Source organism: Dermacentor albipictus, chromosome 5 (assembly GCF_038994185.2).
Source record: "Dermacentor albipictus isolate Rhodes 1998 colony chromosome 5, USDA_Dalb.pri_finalv2, whole genome shotgun sequence".
Lineage (NCBI taxonomy): Eukaryota > Metazoa > Arthropoda > Arachnida > Ixodida > Ixodidae > Dermacentor > Dermacentor albipictus.
The window spans coordinates 116,356,201-116,378,048 of NC_091825.1; the positions used below are offsets into that span (position 1 = coordinate 116,356,201).

At 46.2% G+C, this 21,848-nt stretch overlaps 1 protein-coding gene across 1 annotated transcript in view; it reads right to left on the reverse strand.

Moving 5' to 3' along the window:
• Positions 1-3,548: 3,548 nt before the first annotated feature.
• The window catches only part of Bet3 (blocked early in transport 3), a 59,756-nt gene continuing 41,456 nt past the window's right edge, over positions 3,549-21,848 (reverse strand). Inside the window, exons 5-8 of the mRNA XM_065449348.1 lie at positions 15,332-15,492; positions 6,984-7,057; positions 5,227-5,307; positions 3,549-3,769 (exon numbers count right to left, since the gene is read on the reverse strand). Of these exons, the coding sequence (XP_065305420.1) occupies positions 3,636-3,769; positions 5,227-5,307; positions 6,984-7,057; positions 15,332-15,492 (450 nt within the window). The 3' untranslated portion in view covers positions 3,549-3,635. The remainder of the gene's footprint in view (positions 3,770-5,226; positions 5,308-6,983; positions 7,058-15,331; positions 15,493-21,848) is intronic.

The window sequence follows — 21,848 nt, forward strand, 5'->3', positions numbered from 1 at the left end:
AGTTGCCGTTGAAACGAAGTCCGCTGATGTCAAAATTAACACAAGAGTGTTTCACGCATACTCTCGAATGAAACACACAATTACATACGTTGATGTGCAGTCAACGTTCATTACTTACGCCGGAGTTCTTCCACAAACAAGCGGTTGCAGTGCCCTCACTGCTTCGACGGTGCACTGATTTTGCTGGACACGGACCCCACACCTCAGTAAGTGGCAAAGGTCGACGCGGGTCAAGTCAACGGAGTTCTTGTGCGAGGCGCTGTCTGCGTCAGCGGCATGGACTGAGGCCGCCCGCTCGTCAGCTACCACTGAAAAGCAACAAACTATTCTCCATCCGCCTATCTGTGAGCGTGTGCAATTCTACACATGGAATGCAGAGACGCTGAAGAGAGAACAGAAAATTGCTGTGTTAGTAGCCTATCCTTCTGCAATACCAGGATAGCCACTGTCGCCATTGTTAGGCAGTCTTGACACGCCAGAAAAGACACAAACTGGCGACGCCGACTTCGCGGCCGCATCAGCACGCCGTGACGTCAGTCGTGACGTAATAGCAGCGGCAATGACGTCACGAGTAGCAGTGCACTCGTAACGTCACGGCGTCCTTGTCACTGTTACTTGTGACGCCACGAATTTTGACTGCCACTTCTAGAGTCTAGTTCACTTTTAATCGTTAAAAAAATAGTCTATACACTACATTCTAAAGAGTCCTAAAAATGGCCTTAGCAAATTTGTATTCGGAATATTGTAATTTCAAAATGATATATTTCAGGCTATATTATTCCAAGTTTCTTAAGTTAATATCTTTGTGTTGATATTGAGGAATGTGAAACGATAAAACTAACATGGCAGTCTCTTTGTTTCAATTGCAAAATTAAATATGGCATCAGATACGCTCCTATTTCAGTGTGTGTCCCAGTGCCCACGCCCCAAGAGACAGCATCACAGGAAGCGTAATGACCAACCCAAGCTAGCGAAGGAGGCCTTCTAGAAGTCTCTTTCTGAGCGCGTCGAACCTACGACACTCTATGTAAAAAAATGTTCCATAGTTTCAGGTTCGTTGCAACAAAGCCTTCGAAGAGAAGGTGCCAAACAAGACTTGTCGGAATAAGAATGAAGCGTTGGTATTCGGCAACGCAGTCTCTTGAACGAAACTTCAAGTTTTCATTTTGAACACCATCTGCTGTGTCAAGAGAATCTCAGGTGATGAAAATCGGTGCTATTTAATACACATTTAATGCACAACGGCTTGTCTCCAGAGTGGTTTCATCCAACCCGCTTACACAAGAGCGTTTCAACGCGTGCGTAGACTATTTCCGTTTACAGAATACCGGAGTCGTGGATGACAAAAGCGTTGGCGGTATCATCTGGTGACTTCCGTATCTGCATGTGTATCCTTGGCGAAAAGAATCGCTACACGCCAGTGACTGTGGCCACCGACGTTTTTTACAGCGGCACCCAAGCTGGACATGGTGGTTGCAGGTAGTGTTTGCTCCACACATCGCTTGACACATAGCGGGCAAACGCTGTAGCGACTTGAGCAACCTTTCACGCTTCATGCGTTTGCAAGTAAAGAAAAGAGTGTGCGTTCGTCGTTTATATGGTATTCCGTAAACAGTAATAATTCCCGAACAGGTTAGTATTCTGTGCAAGAATCTTCCCGAGTACCCTCAGAGGCTCGCGGGCCGTACAATGATTTAATAAGAAAATGTCAAAGGTGACATGCTCATGTCGATGATGCAATCAACTGCACGCTCACGCAGGTCCGCTACTAAGTAGGAACACTACGGAGGCTCTTTTAACCTTGCGCGGTTTATTTGGTGTCGGTATATTTAAACATTAAATTATGGTGTTTAACGTGCCAAAACCACTTTCTGATTTGAGGCATGCCGTAGTGAGGGACCCCGGAAATTTGAACCACCTGGGGCTATTTAACGTACACCTAAACCTAGGTACATGAATGTTCTCGCATTTCGCTGCCATCGAAATGTAGTCTCCGTAACCGGTATTCCATCCCGCGACCTCGTGCTTAGCAGCCCAACACCATAGCCACTAAGCAACCACGTAGGGTGTCTGTACATTTCGGCTCCATTATCAAGTACCTACAGTTCGAGTTAGAAAAAAAAAATGCTTGGCCGTGTCTGCCATGCGTTCCTTTCTTATCTTTTCACAATGTTATAAAAAAAAACCTAGAAATCGCTTACGGCCGATGGTACAATTCTTCTTGTCGGGCCGGATTACACGAAGAGGTGAACATGACCTTCGCTAGACATCAAAATCTGCAAACAACTAATGAAAGAAATATTTACTAGTTAACTTCATAGGTAATAAATTAAAAGTGCATATTACAGTTTATCATGAATGGAGCGAGAGAGAGAGAGATAAACGGGGAGGGAAAGGCAGGGACGTTAACTGGAGAAGATTCCGGTTTGCTACCCTGCACTTAGGGAATGGCAAGAGGAAATGAAAAACGGGAAGAATAACCGAGACAAAAAGCAAAGGCACGAAAAATTCTCTATTTTTCGTGATGGATCCGGAAAGTGAGCAAGGAACATGCGCCTACATGTAATTGTTAGGCTGGCCTCAGCTCCAGGGTATTCGTTCACAATAAGTGGAACGAAGAGCATTGGTGCTTCAATTCAGTTTCACTAACCATAAGTCATAAAAAAAAAATCTACGTGGAATAACATCACCTTTTACCAAGTCTGGCTGCTCCTAACCTCAGAACGACCGTTATCTTCAATATTCGTTAAAAGTGGATGATGTGGTGTATTCTGGTTCGCTTTCTTTTCCCATTCCCCTTCTCTTTCTCTGTCTTTTTTTTTCTCTCCTGTTCAAGCGGGTGGGCCAAGGGAGGTATTCTGTAGGAGTCCACCTTGTGGACTGTCCAGTGGATTGGCTGGGGCCGCTCATCTCCTCCTCGCTCGTATAGATCTATGCAATCAGCAGCGGCCGAAATGAACAGTGCACTAGGTGGACTCTTACAGAATACCCCCCCCCCCTCCTCCCCCACTGCTGTCCCTTCTAGGAGACAGTTGCTAGTTCACTTTTCTTCCTCTCTTTGTGGTGCGAGTATATGGTTACTTGATCTATAATTAAACATAATAAAAAATTGGAGGCTTAACCATAGCGTATCCTTAGCGTTTGGAGGCATCTTGACCGCATACACGCCCGGCGCGAAGACGCTGGCGCGGTTGCGGGCACAGAGACTGACGCGACGGCGGGCGCACGCCGCTTCATCCCTGGCGTGACGTCACATATCACGTGATGCAGCGATGGTGGCGCCGCCGCCGCGTCGCGCGCGACGGCGCGAACCGAAGCATGGAGGCCTCCGCCGGGCGACGTCCGACGGCGCGATATGAGGCCCCATCTGCAGCCGGTGTGACGTCATCACGTAACGTCACATCATGTGATCTCACTTCCGGGTCAATGGTGGCCACCGCCGGGCGTCGCGCGAAGGCCCGAAACCTACGTTAATATGCTTCATATAATAAACTTTGACGCTCCTTGAGAATTCACAGCCTTCGGTTCATCAGAAGAATTGACCGATATGCCATAGGTGATATTGTATTAATTCCAAATGAAACATCTGGCACGCACGTGGCAGTGCCGAGGGGGTGTGGCAGAGATTCGATTGATCAGTGGTGTTTCTTGCAGCTTTCGTCGTAGATGGGAATTTTCGTAGCGCCGCAGAACAGCCTGTAGATAAAGTGACAGGCGCTGGGAGGATTTGCGACGTGCTCGCCTGTGACCATCAAACTGCACGCTGTCTCTGCAAAGAATAGAACAGAGATCAAAAAGATTTCACACCAGCGACGTTGTAAACAGACATGCGGTATGAAACCCCGTGCACATACCCATTTGCCTGCTTCGAATGCGGTGCAGAGTCCCTCATACGTCCACGTGGACGATAGATTTTTCACGCGCTGACAAACTTTGTCTGTCCACGGCTGTCGAAGTGAAGCTAACTCTGGGGGATAATTCAAATGCTGCATCGGCTCGATGCTGCTCTTCGAGTGCATAAAATCAGTGGCAGCCAGACAAGGCAGAGGTTCACAGGGAGATTGAGACATGAAGGGATCAACAGTGATCGAACAAGGGATGTCTCAGGACAGAACGTTTAGACAAAGAAACTTGTCCCCGTCGAGAGTTGTCTTTGTCAGGGCAGCGACAGATGCTGTCCTGACAAAAAGAAAAAAACAATCTCCATCTCGAAACGTTGGCTTCAGTAGCATTAATGCTGTCCTGACAAAAAAACAAAAACAATCTCCATGTCGAAACGCTGGCTTCGGTAGCATATAAAGTTTTGGGGTTTTACGTGCCAAAACCAGGATTTTATTACGAGACACCCCGTATAGAAGGGCACCACGGAATAATTTTGACCACCTGGGTTCCTTTAACGTGCACCCAATGCACACTGCACGCAGGCGTTCTTGCATTTCTTCCCCATAGGAACGCGTCCGCCATGGCCGGGATTTGAACTCGCACCTTGTAGCTTAGCAGCACAATTAACGCCCAAGCAACTACGCCACTATGGCGCGCAACCTGCAGCGACATCCGTTGTTCGACCGGTTTGGATGAAGTAATCAACAGTGGTCGAACAGTTGAGGAAATCACATCACTGGTGTAAAGCACACAGTCGACGCCCGCGTCGCTGCCCCGTCGCTTTTTAAACGGCAGCGCACCAGGCTATAAATGTCATGAGCTCCGAGATCATCAGCGGGGGCGATCTCGGAGGCCATATAAATGCACCGTTGATTCACGCGCGGCACGTTTGAGAGCGCTGCAGTCTCTTGTGTCCTGCGGACAGGACACACTAGAAGAGGCGTTCGTGTTGTTCATTTCTCTTCTCTTGTGTCCTGTCTGCACACCTCACCTTTTTTGCATAATGACACTTCTTCTAGAACACTGTACAACATTATCGTCGGTAGCTTTGCTCTTAGGGTAATACTTTCGAATTTAAATGTTAATCTTGACTAATTACGCGATTAGGAAAGTACGAAAAACGGTACGAGTTACTCCATACAATAGCCAACAGCATGCGTTTGCTCGCGCTTTCCTACAGTGCTTGGGCATAATAATTTTAAACCGTGGCTGGCTAGACTTAACCAGAGCACCGTGTATATCTTGATTATGACGACAGTAAAAGCGTCACTTTTTACCTACGTTGGTTGCGTAATTTGTTAATTACGTTCGGATGGCAAAAAGCACGTGTCCTCTGAGACTTACTTCCTGCGTATGGATGTCTGAGGATCTTGCAGGAGTTGCAGTCCACGTAATCAACCGGCAGGTCAAGCTCCACCTGCGCTCCTATGGGACACACAGAAGGACGTTGAAGCGCCCAGTTTCAAGATTAAAAAGAAAAAAAGAAGGAAAAAATAAAGACATCGACCAAAATGCCCCTCACACACACACAGAAGCCTGATTGTGATCCTGTATGGGGGCAGAAACCTCAATTTCTTCATTTTGGCCGGCGTCTGCTATGTTTTGATTTTTCTCCATCACACGAGATTTTGTTAGATTCTCGAATTCATTATTCAAGTTCACGCCTTTTTATTTTGAGAAGAAGTTATACACCGCCTTTTCAGTAAAGTTCCTTTACCACAACATCTGAACCCGACTAAAACATAGCGTGTTTTTTCTTAAAATTTCCGCAATGTTGTTACTTTGTTCTTGGACATTTCGCAAATTTGTACTTAAGCATAAGCGATATCTTATTTGTCGCCAAGAGTTGTCCCACGCCATATTTAGTTAATTAAAGAATACGCGTAATAAATTAACGTAATGCATATTGTGTTCTTTTTTTTCACTTTACTCTTTGTAAACGGTTCTGTTCGCCCAAATATGATATCGGCTGTCAGTGCGGCGTTAAAATAGTTAAGTCATGCTTTAATACGTAGAAATGTATATTTTCGTTATTCTAAATAATTTTGCGATTCTACATAATATCTATGAAAAAAGACACGAGAACTCAACTATAAGTACGACATATTTGCGCGAGCACAAAGTATGGGAGCCCAAGTTTAAGCGAAGCAGTTTCTTTCGAGTAGTTGTATTAAGAATTTCACTTGCTTGTAACTAAACCGCCCACTTTGTCCGCATATGACACATGACCTGACCCGATACTGCGTAAAAGCTCGGTGCCAAATTTCGTTCCCTCAGGACGCTGGAAAACGTATGTGAAGCACACTGAAGCGTATGTGCTTCAGTGTGCTGCCTAACTCTGTCCTTGTCTTTGAAGCGCGTCCCAGCACCATATTAAATGCCCACTCGCCCAAGGAGCAGCCCTATTAAACATTCGCCTCCTATTACCCTCAACAGGACCCTCCCCTTTCCCCGACATGTGAACTCAGTGTCACGTATAGTTCTCTCAGGATATTGGGAAAACATTTCGGATATCGTACAACGCTTTCGAGCACTTCCCTAAGGGAGCACATAAGCCATCATTAGCGTTTCACATCGGGCTAACTCTTCCTGCTGCAAATCTGTGCATCCTTAGCTTATGAAGAACGCTCCCACGGGCCAGGGGGGCGGGGCGGCGTCTTGTATCAAATTCGGCCACACAGCCTGCATTCAAAATACAGCGCACGAGTTTTCTTTTGCTTTTTTTTTGCATTCTACCACAATCGAGGTGAGGCCTCAATATTCGGGAACCGAACTGGTGACATCATGCACAGCCGAATAACGCCAGAGCTAACAAGATATCCCGGCAGGTTCACCGCACATAGAGTGTGACGTCACTTGTGACCAGTATGACAGAAAACACTGAGTTCGTACACAAAGATGTAACCGCTCGGGACGTGTAAATTTTTAGCAGCTAGCGAATATTCTTCGCCTTCATCGTCGGCATAGATATTGAAGAAATAATATATATACTACGGCCAATTGAATAAATATCTAGATGTTTAATGTTGTACGGCTGAAGCGATTGTACGGCTTTCCTTCTTTCGAAATATCAGAAGTTTATAGCGAAGGGCGAGGCTTACCTCCTGTCGGCGATACACGGAGGGCATTTTGGTGCCGATAACCACTGGTGGGAACCAGCTGAACGCTCAGGTCACTGGGAAATAAAAAAGAAATCCAGAAGCATATTATTGAGTTATCCGTAGCATTAGATACACGCGAGCCTTTCTTCAGTATTGTGCATTGCAGACTGTTGCTCGTTATTGTTTCATCACAAGTGTGCCTTTATCTATCTGTTTTTACAGGAAAACTTAGCCGAACGTCCTTTATGCTCTTCTTAAAATGCGACTACTGGAAGAATGCTAAAAAATGTTGTTCATTTGATGACGTTGACGATGTTTATGTTCTATCGCAGATTTCGCGATAGAACACAAATATATATATATATATATATATATATATATATATATATATATATATATATATATATATATATTCTGAAGATCCTCCTGTCATTATGTGATGGAGGTGTAGGCGATAGCACTCAGGACATTCTATCAATCGATAATCTCGTACTAAAACAGTCGCATTGGGCTTTCCTGGTGCTTCAGGAACTTTGGTTGACGCGAATACGTGCTCTGATCCTCACTAATTTACGATCTATACGATTTTATTGACTCTGTTCTTGTCATGCACCGTCTAACACACTTACCTACTGCAGTGGTCATTACGCACCGCTGTCAGTAGTTGAAAGCAGTGCAACAGCACAGCGACTGCAGTTCGACGGGCTAAGCGCATGTAATGAGTCTCACACTCCCAGCTGCTGCTCTCTATTAAAGCATAGTGGCGACACCACGACTAATTTGACAATCTCTGTTGTCTCTGTCGCATTGCAACTCTTGCGAAAACGCGTGTCGCGCACTCGTATGAGGATCAGCATATACCCTCTACTTTTGTCACACTGTCTCCGGTATTGGCCCGCAGGGAGTTACGCATCGGCATCACTAACGAAAGTCAGTGACTATTCTATGACGATGCCATCGTAATAAAATAAGCGTGCACATCTTGAAAACTTAGTGGCTACTGATGCCACATACACGCTTTGGCAGCAGTGCTCACTATTTGGAGATGGATCCCTAGAAATGCGATGTTTTACTTGTTTGCGAGTTATCAGGAAGCTCGTATTGAACTATATCTCTGGCATGAATCGCAAATCGGCAGGGAAGCACCTTTTTTTTTTCGGGAAAACGTCTGCGCGGCTGATTTTCCTTGACGGGACGCATATTAAGTTGTCCTTTTCAGTGTGCTCGGAATTTATCCACCGTGCCCAACATCCCAATCATTATCAAATAGCCTTTCTTTTTCATTCTCGCTATTTAGTTGTTACTAGAATGTAGGCTGTCATATGCTGTCAACATCCCAACATCGCTGCCCAACATCCTAACCACTATCAAACTGATTTTTTTGTATTCTCAGTGTGTAGGTATCACTAGAATGTATACACTGTCATACGCTGTCACTAGAATGCACAATATTTTTTAATAGTCACAACCTTACAGAGCACTACTTGCCACGGGGTCTAATAAAGCTCTTCTTCGACATGCAGCTTAGCTACAACAAAATGTTTTACAATGTGGGTAACATTTGATGCCGCTGCAAGCAAGTCAAGGGAACGATTGAGCACATATGAATGCATCGTAGTTGCTTTAAAGCTCATTTAAGCAAGGCAGGCACAGGGATCCATATAGTATTAAAAGCAGCCAAGAAGAAACTGAGCAAAAAAAGGAACCTGGACAATTAGTACAGGAAGGTTGTGCAATAGATGTTAGGAACATAGAAAGAAATACAAGGTACATGGGCGGATGATGATTATAGCTTATGTCGTCATAATTGCATAGAGACGGCGACAACTAGCCACCTAGTCTGAGAGATGATGATGATGATGTGTGGTTTTTTGTGGCGCAAGGGCCAGGTTTGGCCAAAGAGCGCCATGACAAGTGTTAATGTTGACGGTGTATTATGAAGATGTGACATGGCTGTAGAGTGGCCTAAAAATATTCGCTGTAAAGTGCGTAAAATCTACGTACTATAAAATTATGGCGATGACTAATGAATACTATGAACATTAAAATCCATCGTACAAGAATGATGCAAAATATAAAATGTATGAGATGGTAACATTACTTGGAGCACTGCTGCCTCGCCAGAGCCCTTGAAAACAAGGGTCTAGAGGCATGTGCTATACCAAGGAGCTATCACAGCGGCGTCCTCTGAAGAGAGGACCCGCTATGAACATGTAGGGCTAAAAACATGCAAGACAACATCTTTCAGAAAACTCAGGACTGCGTTGGTGTCAAATAATGGTTCTTGGCCGAGTAACATAACAGGATGAAGGGGGATGCGCTGCCGGTAGGCTAAGGGAAAATGTTTCTTTCTTTCATATTCGGCTTCCCGACACTCCAGGAGGACGTGGAGGACGGTCAGCCTCTCCCCGCATCTACCGCAGGTTGGAGGATCATTTTCAGTGAGTAAATAGTTATGCGTGCCAAATGTGTGTCCTATTCTCAGACGACAGAATAGGACATCTGTTCGGCGTGATTTTGTTACAGAGGGCCAGAATCCTAACTGTGGCTTGATCACGTGGAGCTTATTATTTGTTTCCGCGTCCCATAGGCGTTGCCAGTGGTTGCGTAGTTTCCTCCGTAAGAAGGGCTTCAGATCCGTGACAGGAACTGCAGCGGTGGGATTAGCAGAATGCCATGCAACTGACGTGGCCATCTGGTCCGCCAGAACATTACCTTCGATGGCCCTATGACCTGGCACCCAGCATATAATCACATACTGGTTAGATGCATATGCTTCACATAAGACGGAATAGAGTTCAATTATTACAGGATTTTTGTGCTTGCAGAACGATATCAAAGCCTTCACAACACTTAGGGAGTCCGTATATATAACTGATTTTTTGAGTTTTGATTTCCTTATATGCTTCACGGTCGACAATATTGCGTAGGCCTCAGCCGTGAAGATACTAGTTTCCGGATGCAGTGCATCGGATTCCGAGAAGGATGGCCCGACGGCTGCATAGGACACCCCGTCATGTGACTTCGATGCGTCTGTGTAGAACTCCGTGCAGGAGTGTTTGTGCTGGAGTTCCCGGAAATGCATTTGGATTTCGATATCTGAAGCGTGCTTTGTAACTTGAACGAAAGATGTGTCGCATTGTATCGGCTGCCACTCCCAAGGAGGTAGCAGCTTGGCTGGATGCATTAGGGGGAGCTCGAGGAGTGGGACATGCATTTGATCACTAAGGTCCCTCACACGCAGCGAGAAAGGCTGTCTTACGGAGGGACGATTGCGAAAGAGTGTAGCATATGTCATGTCATTAATGGTATTAAAACAGGGATGTTGTGGATTTGAGTGGACTTTCAGAAAATATGTTTGGCTAATGTATGTTCTCTGCAGATGAAGTGACCACTCATTCGATTCTACATATAAACTTTGTATGGGACTCGTTCTGAAAGCGCCTGTGGCCAGTCGGATTCCTAGATGGTGGACCGGATCTAGCATCTTTAGCGCGCTCGGGGCTGCAGAATGATAGATCACGGCACCATAGTCTAGTCGTGATCGAATGAGGCTCTTATAGATATTCATTAGACACTTCCTGTCACTACCCCACGTAGTCTGGGATAGAAGTTTGATTATGTTCATTGTTTTCAGACATTTTTCTTTAAGATATTTAATGTGGGGGACGAAAGTGAGTCTGTAGTCAAGTATGACACCTAGGAATTTGTGCTCTTTGCTGATAGGTATTCGTTGTCCACACAGTTCTAAGGAAGGATCCGGAACCAGGCCTCTCGTTCTTGTAAAAAGAACGCAAGAGCTTTTGTTAGGATTGATCTTAAATCCATTCTTGTCTGCCCACACTGAGACTTTATTGAGGCCATGCTGTACCTGTCTCTCGCAGACTGCGAGGTTACAAGATTTGAAAGCTATTTGAATGTCGTCCACGTAGACAGAGTAAAAGATAGCGGGTGGTAAGGATGCACGAAGCGTGTTCATCTTTACGACAAAGAGCATGCAGCTGAGTACGCCACCCTGGGGTACCCCAGTTTCCTGTATAAATATACGCGACAGTGCAGGACCTATTTTCACTCGAAATGTACGGTTCTCTAGGTAGCTCTCTATAGTATTTAACATGTTCCCGCGGATACCTAGCGCGGAAAGATCGCGCAGGATTCCGTACCGCCAGGCTGTGTCGTACGCTTTTTCCATATCCAGAAATACAGATAAGAAAGATTGCTTGTGCACGAAGGCATCGCGAATGCTCGCTTCGATCCGCACAAGATGGTCGATTGTAGATCGCCCTTCACGAAAACCACATTGAAATGGGTCAAGCATTTTACTGGACTCGAGGAGATGCACGAGACGGCGATTGATCATTTTTTCAAATACTTTACAGAGGCAACTTGTCAGGGCTATCGGGCGGTAACTTGCCACTGAGGAAGGATCTTTGCCTTGTTTCAAAACCGGGATCACAATGGCTTCTTTCCATGCAGTCGGGAAGTATCCCGCAGCCCAAATCGTGTTGAAAATTGTGACTAGTGTAACTTGGGTGTCTTTATGTAAGTGTTTGATCATTTCGTACATGATTCTGTCAGATCCCGGGGCAGAGCTCTTGCATGCGCTCAAGGCAGCTCTCAACTCGGCAATGCTAAAAGGACAATTGTATGGTTCATTCTGTTGGCATTTTCTCATGAGTGGTTTACATTCTTCTATTTGTTTATATTTCAGAAAGGATTGCGAGTAATGGTTGGCACTTGACACGCTCTCAAAGTGCTCCCCAAGTGAGTCCGCCTGATCTTGTAGGGTATCGCCTTCTGTGTTTACCAAAGGGAGTGCATGTGCTTGTCGCCCTCTTATCCTATTGACCCTGTTCCAGGCTTTCGCCTCATCTCTGAACGAGTTAATACTTGATAGAAACTTCTGCCATCTTTCTCGTCTGGCCTGTCGGCGGGTTCGCCTGCCTTCGGATTTTACTTTTTTAAAGTTAATAAGATTTTCCGCAGTGGGGGAGGCGCGTAGCAACCCCCACGCTTTGTTCTGATTTTTACGTGCGATCCTACAATCGTCGTTCCACCACGGAACACGCGGTTTGCACGACAGGCCATTTACTTGTGATATACATTTAGACGCAGCATCTATTATGAAGGCTGTAAAATATTCGACAGCAGCGTCAATTCCTAGCGAGGACATGTCATCCCACGAAATACAAGATAGAGTTCGGAATTTTTCCCAGTCGGCAGTGTCAATTTTCCACCTAGGAGTTTGTGGTGGATATTCCTTTACTTCAGGTGTTCTAAGCAGCATTGGGAAGTGGTCGCTTCCGTAAGGATTGTTCATAACTTCCCATACGATTTCAGGCAGTATACACGGGGAAACTAGGCTGAGGTCAATTGATGAAAATGTTCTGTTGGCGAGAGAATAATATGTGGGTGCCTTCTTATTCAGCAGGCATGCACCAGAAGAGAATAGGAACTGTTCAACAAGACGACCTCGCGCATCTATACGAGAGTCACCCCACAGGCTGTTGTGCGCATTGAAATCCCCGAGTACCACGTAAGGTTCTGGCAGTTCATCTATGAAGGACTGAAATTCATGTTTGCTTAGTTTGTAGTGTGGGGGTATATAAATTGAGCAAATAGTGATAAGTTTGTTTAGCAGAACAGCTCGCACTGCCACTGCTTCAAGGGGCGTTCGTAGCTGTAAAGGTTGACATGCTATACTTTTATGGGTGAGAATGGCCACACCACCGGATGATGCGACGGCATCATCGCGATCTTTGCGAAAACTTATGTACTGTCGGAGAAAGTTTGTGTGTTTGGATTTTAAGTGTGTTTCCTGTAAACACAGCACTTTGGGATTGTGTTGGTGGATGATTTCCTGCACATCATCAAGGTTTCTAAGAAGACCTCGGACATTCCACTGAATTATTTGTGTATCCATTTTTAAAGTAAGTTGGTGCTGTGTGTACGGAAACTGAAAGATGTCTTAGATTACAGAGCTCTTTCGAGGCCCTGTAATCGGGGTTTTGCCCTTTCTGGAGCGTTCGAGGGAGCCTCGCCGCTCCTTAGGCGCTTGGCGCGCCGTGAAGACAGGTGTAGTGTCCATTGCCTCGTGTGAGGTGCCGGACACGTGCTCTTGCGAGCGAGAAGTTACTAGAGAGGGTCCCACCTTGGAGGGCAAGACCCCTGCGCCCACCAGCCCGGAGGTCGATGGGGTTCCCTGAGGGATTTGGCTGCGCCGGCTGTTGCCAGCGCAGGAAGGGGCCGGGGAGGCCGGGGAGGCCGGGGCAACCTCGGTTGCGCCAACCTTCGGGGTCGGTGATCCCTCATTCAGGGTTGACGGAGCAGCGCTAGCTGCAACCGCCGTGGGGGCAGACGGCGTAGCTGCCGACTCACTGCCTGTGGGTCGGACAGCCGCCGGAGGCCGTTGTGACGCTGCCCCCTGACGCGCCACTTCGGCAAAGCTTTTCTTTGGCAAGTATGCTACCCGCCTGCGTGCCTCTTTGAATGATATGTTTTCCTTTACTTTGATTGTGACTATGTCTTTCTCTTTTTTCCAGGACGGGCACGACCGCGAGTATGCGGCGTGCTCGCCTTCACAGTTTACGCAATGGAGGGTGTTCACGCAAGCTTCAGAAGTATGTTCGTGTGCACTGCACTTCGCACAGGTTTGACGGCCTCGGCAGCTCTGCGAGCTGTGGCCGAAGCGTTGGCATTTAAAACACCTAAGGGGATTTGGCACATATGGCCGAACACGGAGCTTGATGTACCCGGCCTCTATAGACTCGGGCAGAATGCTTGAGCCGAAAGTCAATATAAGGTGTTTGGTCTTGATTTCTTTGCTGTCACGCCTGATCTTAATTCTTTTAACATTGATAACGTTCTGGTCACTGAAGCCCTCCAAGAGTTCATCCTCAGTGAGCTCCAGCAAGTCATCGTCCGAGACAACACCGCGGCTTGTGTTCATGGTACGGTGCGGGGTTACTGTTATTTGGGTCTCGCCAAATGCGACAAGTTTCGGCAGCTTTTCATACTGCTTCTGGTTTTGGAGCTCCAAAAGGAGATCGCCACTTGACATTCTCGACACCTTATATCCTGTACCGAAAACTTCGGTCAAAGACTTGGAAACAAGGAACGGTGAAATGGATCGCACTAGTTTGTCTGGCTTTTCTGAGTGAATGACGTGGAATCGAGGGAAGTTGTGGACTTGTCGTCCGAAAAATTGAAAGAGCTCTTCGGTGCGCCCTCGTTTCTGAGGGCGATCAGGAAGTTTGGGGAAAGTGGTTTCCATGAAAATGTATAAAAATTCGGCAACAGCGCCGACCACCCACCACGGAGCCCAACGAGGGGACGCGGCAGAGCTTGCATGCAAGTCTGCACGACGCCAGCCGTACGCCGCCACTATAACCAAATATGGTGTACCCAAGATTGGATAGCCACACAGGGTTAACCCTTGCCGCCAAGAAGAAGGAAGTAAATAGAAGAGAGAAGAAGACAGGAAAGATGTAAAGTGAGAGATAAAGACGAAGGTTTGAGAAGAGAGAGACAGGAAAAGGCGACTACCGATTTCCCCCGGGTGGGTCAGTCCGGGGGTGCCGTCTACGTGAAGCAGAGGCCAAAGAGGCGTGTTGCCTCCGCCGGGGGGCCGTAAAGGTCCGAGCACCCGGCATTGGCTCAACCCCCAGGATCCCCCTTTCCCCGGACACGGCTAAGCCGCGCACGGCTACACGCGGGAGGGTCCAACCCTCGTGTGCTCGGGTCCGTGGTGTCGCAACACACCAAACGCCTGCTTGCGCAGACGCCCCTGCGGGGTAGTCTGAGAGAGAGAGAGAGAGAGAGAGAAATACAAACTTTAATGATATGCTGGAAATGTTAGCCTGTCTGATCACCTGGCAAGCTACTCCAGGTGCTGCGGGACAGATATGATATGCACAGTGATCGCATAAACACATAAACAGCACATAAAGTCCCAAACGCACGCACATATACAACTAGTCTGTGTGAGCTGCTTACGTGTTACCATGCTGTAATCTAAAGTGCGGCCCTTTCTGCATTATCCCCTGAAGTTAACCTATTCTCTGGCGAACCCCTACACATCACTGCCTCTCCGCCTCGTTTTTTTTTTTTTTTTCATGCATACTCCAATCATCTCCTCCTTATCTTTACCGCTGACAAGATAGCCTTCCCATCGTATCTCAACTTCGACGCTTCTGGAAGGTGGACGTTCTTGTACAATTCTAGCTCGATGAATATCTTCGAGTTCCACATGGCTCTTCCTTACGAGTGACACCTGTCGCCACCACTATACAAAGCAGACGCCTCAAAGTGTCTATCTAACAATTCGTAAAGTGATGGCAGATGCTCACAGGCTGTCGTGGTCGCCGAACTCCACCTTGACGTGTGTGGCGTTGTCGACGTACGGGACGTCCGTAGGGCTGACGCGGACGCACTTCGCTGCCAGGCCGAAGAAAGGGTCCGCTTCGTAGTTACGGTACACCATGAACCACGGCTGCTTCAACGGGAAACACTGCGGACAGTTGGTGGGGTATAACTTTCGTCTAGGGCCTAGTCAGGTGACCACATGTGGCCCCTTTAGCCCTCTTCACCCGGACAACTGTATATTGCCTAAATTTCAATAAAGTCAAAGTCATCGGTATAAGGGCGGTGCCAAGGACAGACGGTTCACAGCGCACACACAACTGCGTGTTGCTTTGGTGTTCGAAGGTCACTAACCTCGCGACGGCAGTGTGATGTATTCTCGTCACTTGGCCTTTCGTGCGAATAAACAATTTTAGATTGCAGAGAATAATCAGGGGAAAAAAGTGAAAACGGAAAGGCTTATGCTGCTGCCACCGCAAGTGACCTGCAGGATTGTGAGTTGCGCCACTACAGTCGCGCCATTTCAAGCGTAAGTGTTCGTGGCAGGTCACTTAGCACGAGTGCGAAACAGTTGCTATGGCGACGGTGTCCTTTTGGAGCTGTTACCACATTAGGTGAACCCACCACAGAACGCCACATAATCCTGAAATTTATATGCACCAGGGTTGCAGTAAAAAGGAAACTTCGTGAAACGAAATGAAGTCTCCAAAAGCAATCCAGATACTCTTAAATATATAACGCTCAGGTGCTTCTTTCTTTCTTTCTTTCTTTCTTTCTTTCTTTCTTTCTTTCTTTCTTTCTTTCTTTCTTTCTTTCTTTCTTTCTTTCTTTCTTTCTTTCTTTCTTTCGTTTAGGGTAAACGGTACATCTATTGTTTTCCTTCCTGTCACTCGTTACGCGGTGTTATATGTAACTTCACTTTAAGTTTCTTGGTTGTGCGCCGGGAGTTCTGACACCACTGAACGATACATTCCAAGGATGGCGGTATAGGCTGCCATCCCTGACTTAAACGTTCATTCCGAATAATTTCCAACCCGTTTTTTTTTAAATTACTATTCATCTGCAGACTCTCCCCTCATACTTCCTGCCCCCCTTACCTCCCCCCCGTGACTATTTGACTCGGATACACATATCCTTTCCCAACTGCAAGCGGACGCTTATGCCTTGGAAAAGTGACTCATCCGTCACTCGCCACTGCCAGGTATATATATACATCCGTTGTGACAGTGATACGTATCAGCTATCGCGAAACTCACTTTGCCATCGTCCTGAAATTCTCCCAGCTCGGGGTCTCTCACGTCGACCTGCGCCCGGGCGCCCAAGAAGAGCGCGTAGCATGTCGTCGACAGGACCAAGACCTTCCAGCACATGGCGATCGCAAGCGAGTGCCGTATTTTCGCTCCAGGGTGTATATACTGGGTGAAATCACCTCGGCAGCCGTTTTTATTTCCTCCTCACTACGTGCCGTTTATCCACCACCTTATGCGCAAAGGACACGTGCAGAGACAGGTTGAGGGGAAAAAGAAAAGAAGCTAGAGAGATGCGAATAACGCGAGGCCCTCTCTCGATGCGATAGCAGCGACCCCCCGCGTGAAGTTAGCAAAGGCGCCGCGGGGCACGGTAGGCGCGCCGCAAGGAGACAATCGTCAAGGTTACCGTCGGCTGCGGTGTAAGCATCGCTTCTGTGTCAATTTGTGCGCCGACGGGGCCGTCTTTATGTCGTTTCGGAGCAATATAAACACATTCGCTCCGCGTTGTTTTGCCTGACTTGAGACAGTGTTCGCCAAGGCCATTACCACCCGCTTTTTCTTTCCTTCCGGAGACGACTGACAGGCCGTTTGTATTTTTTTTTTGGCTTGTACTTTTGTGTCGTCTGGTTGCTAACCGGCCAGACGGCGCTTTATCGATGCGCTGGAAAAGTGTGCCAAGTGCGCAGGCGCTGTGTGTAAGCTATGTGCATTGTGGCCGCGCAATCAACTGCGGCGCGTTTTGCGCTGCCTTTAGGCTTAGCAGCGCCTGCCGCTGTTACCTCTTTCGTCCTCGCTTGTATTCCGCTGGGCTCCTCGGACGCGGGGCGTGGAAAGGGTGATGGTGCTGTCGTTTTGGGCCCATATAACCTTGTCCTTTTCTTTAAACCATTATCCTTGTGCAACGCAGTGTGTATACCTGTTGGTAGCACACACGTGTCGAAATGTATGCACGCGTCGGATTGTGCTCCGTCCGATGGGTGCGTTCATTTCGGGGAAATCGAAAGTGTGGCCGAAGAAAAGACGCAGTACCCAACGACTACAACTAAGGAATAAGCGCGAACTTTTTTTAAGTGAAACGTTGCGCTGGATCTTTCCTTCAGTATAATAAGCAAACTGTAGCCCAGCAACAAATGGAGTTGAAGAATCGAAACTAACGTGCGCATCGCATTGAGCCTTCACTCACATCTTCAGCAATTGAAGTGTTAGAACCATTTAATTTTTTCATTCCCCTTGACCTGACACTCCCTACTTAGAGCATGGAGACACGAAGCAATCCGTAATTACACACGACGCTCTCAACATATACTTAAAGAATGGTATACATGCACTATAACTTAAATGATTCATTCTGCAAGAACTATTACAATGTCGTGGCGTCTTCGCTATGTTTATTGCTTTTATACGTGAACTACTTCTGGAATCTGTTCAGAAAATAGTTGCAATCAGGATGTCAACAGTTTGCGCATTTAATGAGTGCGGCACCTCTATCATGGAAGCCTAAGTTCAGCATAGCGCTTATACTGCGCTCGCTTTATGAGTCTCACGCCTGTGGCACCCACGTAAGATCCTGATAGATATCTTTGTCATTTCCGCAAAATTAACGCAATCAAGCCTTTGAGACAAGCGACATTTCTCCCACAAATCGGCATAGATGTGCGAGAATTTGTATAAGGCAGCGAAGGTGTGGAGAGCGAAACCAGTCATAGGCAAACTGTTTTGTGAGACACCCTATGTATTATCAACCGTGGTCACTTAGTGGCTTTGACGTTTCACTGCTATAAGCACGAGGTCGCGGGATCGAATCCCGGCAGCGGCGGCCACTTTTCGACGGGGGCGAGATGCAAGGAACGTCCGTGTATACCATGCAATGGGGGCACGTTGAAGAACCCCAGGCGGTCAAAATTATTCCGGAGACCCCCACTACGGCGTGCCTCGTAATCAGATCGTGCTTTCGACACGTACATCCCCAACATTTATTTCGCACCCTACATATTATTGCAAGTAAAATAAAGACGGTGATAGTCACAGCACTACATGAGAAATGCAATATTGCAGGATCATTCTTATTTCCGGACTGGTAGGCGGCGTTCCTGTCTACAGTTAATGATGCACGCGCCATTGCTCGAGGAGCCATACAAATGGCCATAATGCTCGGACGCAGCTTCTGATTTTGTTTACTTTGGCATTGAAACCAAACAGCCCTGCATTCTACCTATTGTCCGCATGCCATTGACTCTTACTGTAATGATAACAGTCAGTTCGGCCTTGTAGCTCAAAGAAAGCGATGTCGCACTATTGTTGCACAGCCTCCAAGGTCCCTGAACCTCTATGCTACGAATTTCACTGCCTCCGAGATTCAATGCCGCCATTCAGTAAGCACACAAGCAAGGCCCCAAGATTAGAGGGAGTGCTAGAAACTCCTCCTTGCCGCAGTAACTGCTTCTCTCGAATTTGACTCCTCTTTAGATATAGTTCTTGCATTCTTCTTGGGGTGCATTTGCTCCGACAGGACAAATGGTCGCGAAGAACGGTCCCTTGAACAGGAGAGTCAAATATGGGATAAACACTTATAGCCCCTCATAATGGAGCTACCAGCACACTATTGCATTCAGAGTGGAACCACCGTTACTGCATGGAGAAATGCACCCTGATGGGGGCAAATATGTGTATTGCAAGGAAAAGGCAGAGAGATCCCTATGAATGAATTGGTGCGCAATTATAGCCGGCTACTCAGGGTAATGATTAAGGGGAGAGGCGAACAGAAAAAAGAAAAGAAGAGAAAGACGATGATAACGTGTAGCATTCTGTCTAGACTGTTCCTTCCTGCCTGTTGTATTTTCTTGCGCGTATGTTTCAGTCATTGAAAATGCGTCAACTAGCCTAAGTGTCTTCGTTAACTATGGAAGAGAGAAGCTGACTCACTGAGTCAACGCACAGAGCTTTAATTGTGTAAGAATCCTCAGCAATTTCTAACAAATATGCGCTGGACAAAATGCCCACGCCGATGCTTCCTTTCGTAGCCTATACGAATAATTTAGTGATGTTTCTTTGACTCTTGCCAGTGAGTCTTACGACAGACGATTCGTATGTATTCTTGGTGGATAATCAACGCGTTGCCGAATGACATTACTCGCTTGGAAGTCCCCGGCATTGAAAGATTATATAACAGATTTGGCCTTCTGAAAAAAAAAATGTTCGGATTCTGCAATGGCGTTTCTTACGCGTCATTTATGCAACAAGCATGAAAAATCCAGCCGTTGTTGCGCACTTTGGCGAAATTTAGGAGTGTCCTAATGCAGGATCGAAGTTTCAGCGGCTAGGCGCTTAATTTCAAATCCGAATTTACAACTTTTTTTTCGCGAAGCGGATTTCACGAATGTAGCCCCTGATATAAAACAGCTGGGACGCCCACCTCGTACACTCAGCTCGAATTGGCTATCTTAATTGATTCACGGGGCTTAATTCCTGCGTCCTTAAACTGTAAGTTGTCGCCTATAGCGAAGAGAACTGACGGCTTTACATTTCGCCGATTTCAGTAGGATACTGGGCAGGGACTCAACATAGAAAAGGCGGGTTATTACCTTTTTTTTTTCGTTGTTGATGTTGCTCTCGTCCAAGCAAGAAATAGGCACGAGGCAATCGCGACTTCGAAAACACTGTAAGCGGGTATACACGCGACCGACCAGTGAAACAGCCTTTACGAGCCTATAGTACACTGTGACTTTGTCCTCGATGTACTGCCACATAAATCGGGATTTGCGTGTTGTGCACAGAGGCTTGTACGTCGCGCGAAAAGTTGCGCGATCTTTATCACGCGTCCTTGTTGTTCGCGAGAGCTACGCGTGGTTCGGCTACACCACGTGCTCATCCAACCGCAGCGACGCGTGTATTTCGAGCGCCACTACAACAATTTCGTGAATACGCGTCGCGTGCGTGTAATGCTATAATTGGTTTTACTAAGTAACTGTGCTTTATTTATCCGAGCCTTGACTTCCATATTTGGATGTGTGCTTATACATCCAACAGAAGATCTGTGCGGATCTTGAAGGGTGCGGTCTAACCTCCAAGCTGCAGCTGCGAAGTGCCAGAGCTAAACGCACGAGAGCAATACAACTTGCAAATGATATGCGTATACATTAAGGGGTGTATGGTAGGGTAAACCGACCGAAAGACCGATTTTCTTTTTATTTCAATACTCACAAATATTACTCACTGTGCGGAGCAAAACCGTGCAGTGGCGATCGCGCGGGAACGCTCGAAGCGATATAAAAATGGTGCCGACAACCACGCAACCTTGAATTTAAAAATACACAGTAATTCTTTTTTTTTTCTCAATGTCACTTTTCGTGAAGTTTTTCGAATCTTGATGTACCTTTTCTGGAAAACTATCCGACGGATTACGCTGACATTTTCACAATATTATACTCAAGTTCGTTGCAAATAGTCTGAACCTTAAACTTCGCAAAACTTTTTCAGTTATAACTCGGGAAAAAAAATTAATTGGAAGTCTTTCTTACGGTGCCTGACAAGTGAAGGCAATATTTTTTGATGAATATAGGCACCGAATTTCATTACGTTCATATTAAAGCTAATATCATGTGGAATTATTGTGCGAAATTTCACGCTCATACTAATTTTTGTGGCTGAGAAAAGCAACATTTAATTTTACATCCCAGCCAAGAATTTCGTTCTCAGATACAAAAAAGGGGTGGTTGTAGTGAAAAAATTGCACCGAGAACAAAAGCATTCTAATTCAACATGCAAGATTTCACAATAAGATATGAGACAGTTGTTTAAGAGGAAGCTTTAGCTCGGGCCCAACTCCGACGCAGCCTATTCAAATACACGTAAAACGCAAAAACGCTTTCCTGAGATAACCCCTGGACTGATTTTAATGAAATTTGTTGCATTTGAGAGAGAAAGTCTAATTCTATTGACAGTTGGAAGCGGATTTTCTATTTAGGACCTGAATTTTGTTGAAATAGCTTTCTAAAATTTGAAAGCTCGAAAATATATAGAAGCACGGAGTTTACAAATTGTAAACTCCGTGTAAACATTGTAAAAAAAATTGTGTAAAATTGTAAACATTGTATCATTCAAAGTGGACAAATTAAATATGTCAATTTATATATTACATCAATCTTTTACGTTATGTACAAGGATTCCGCAAAAACTGTAGTTACATATTACTAATCTTTTTGAGATTCATGTGTAACATATCTATTTTGTTCGCTTTAGATGTACTACTATATGC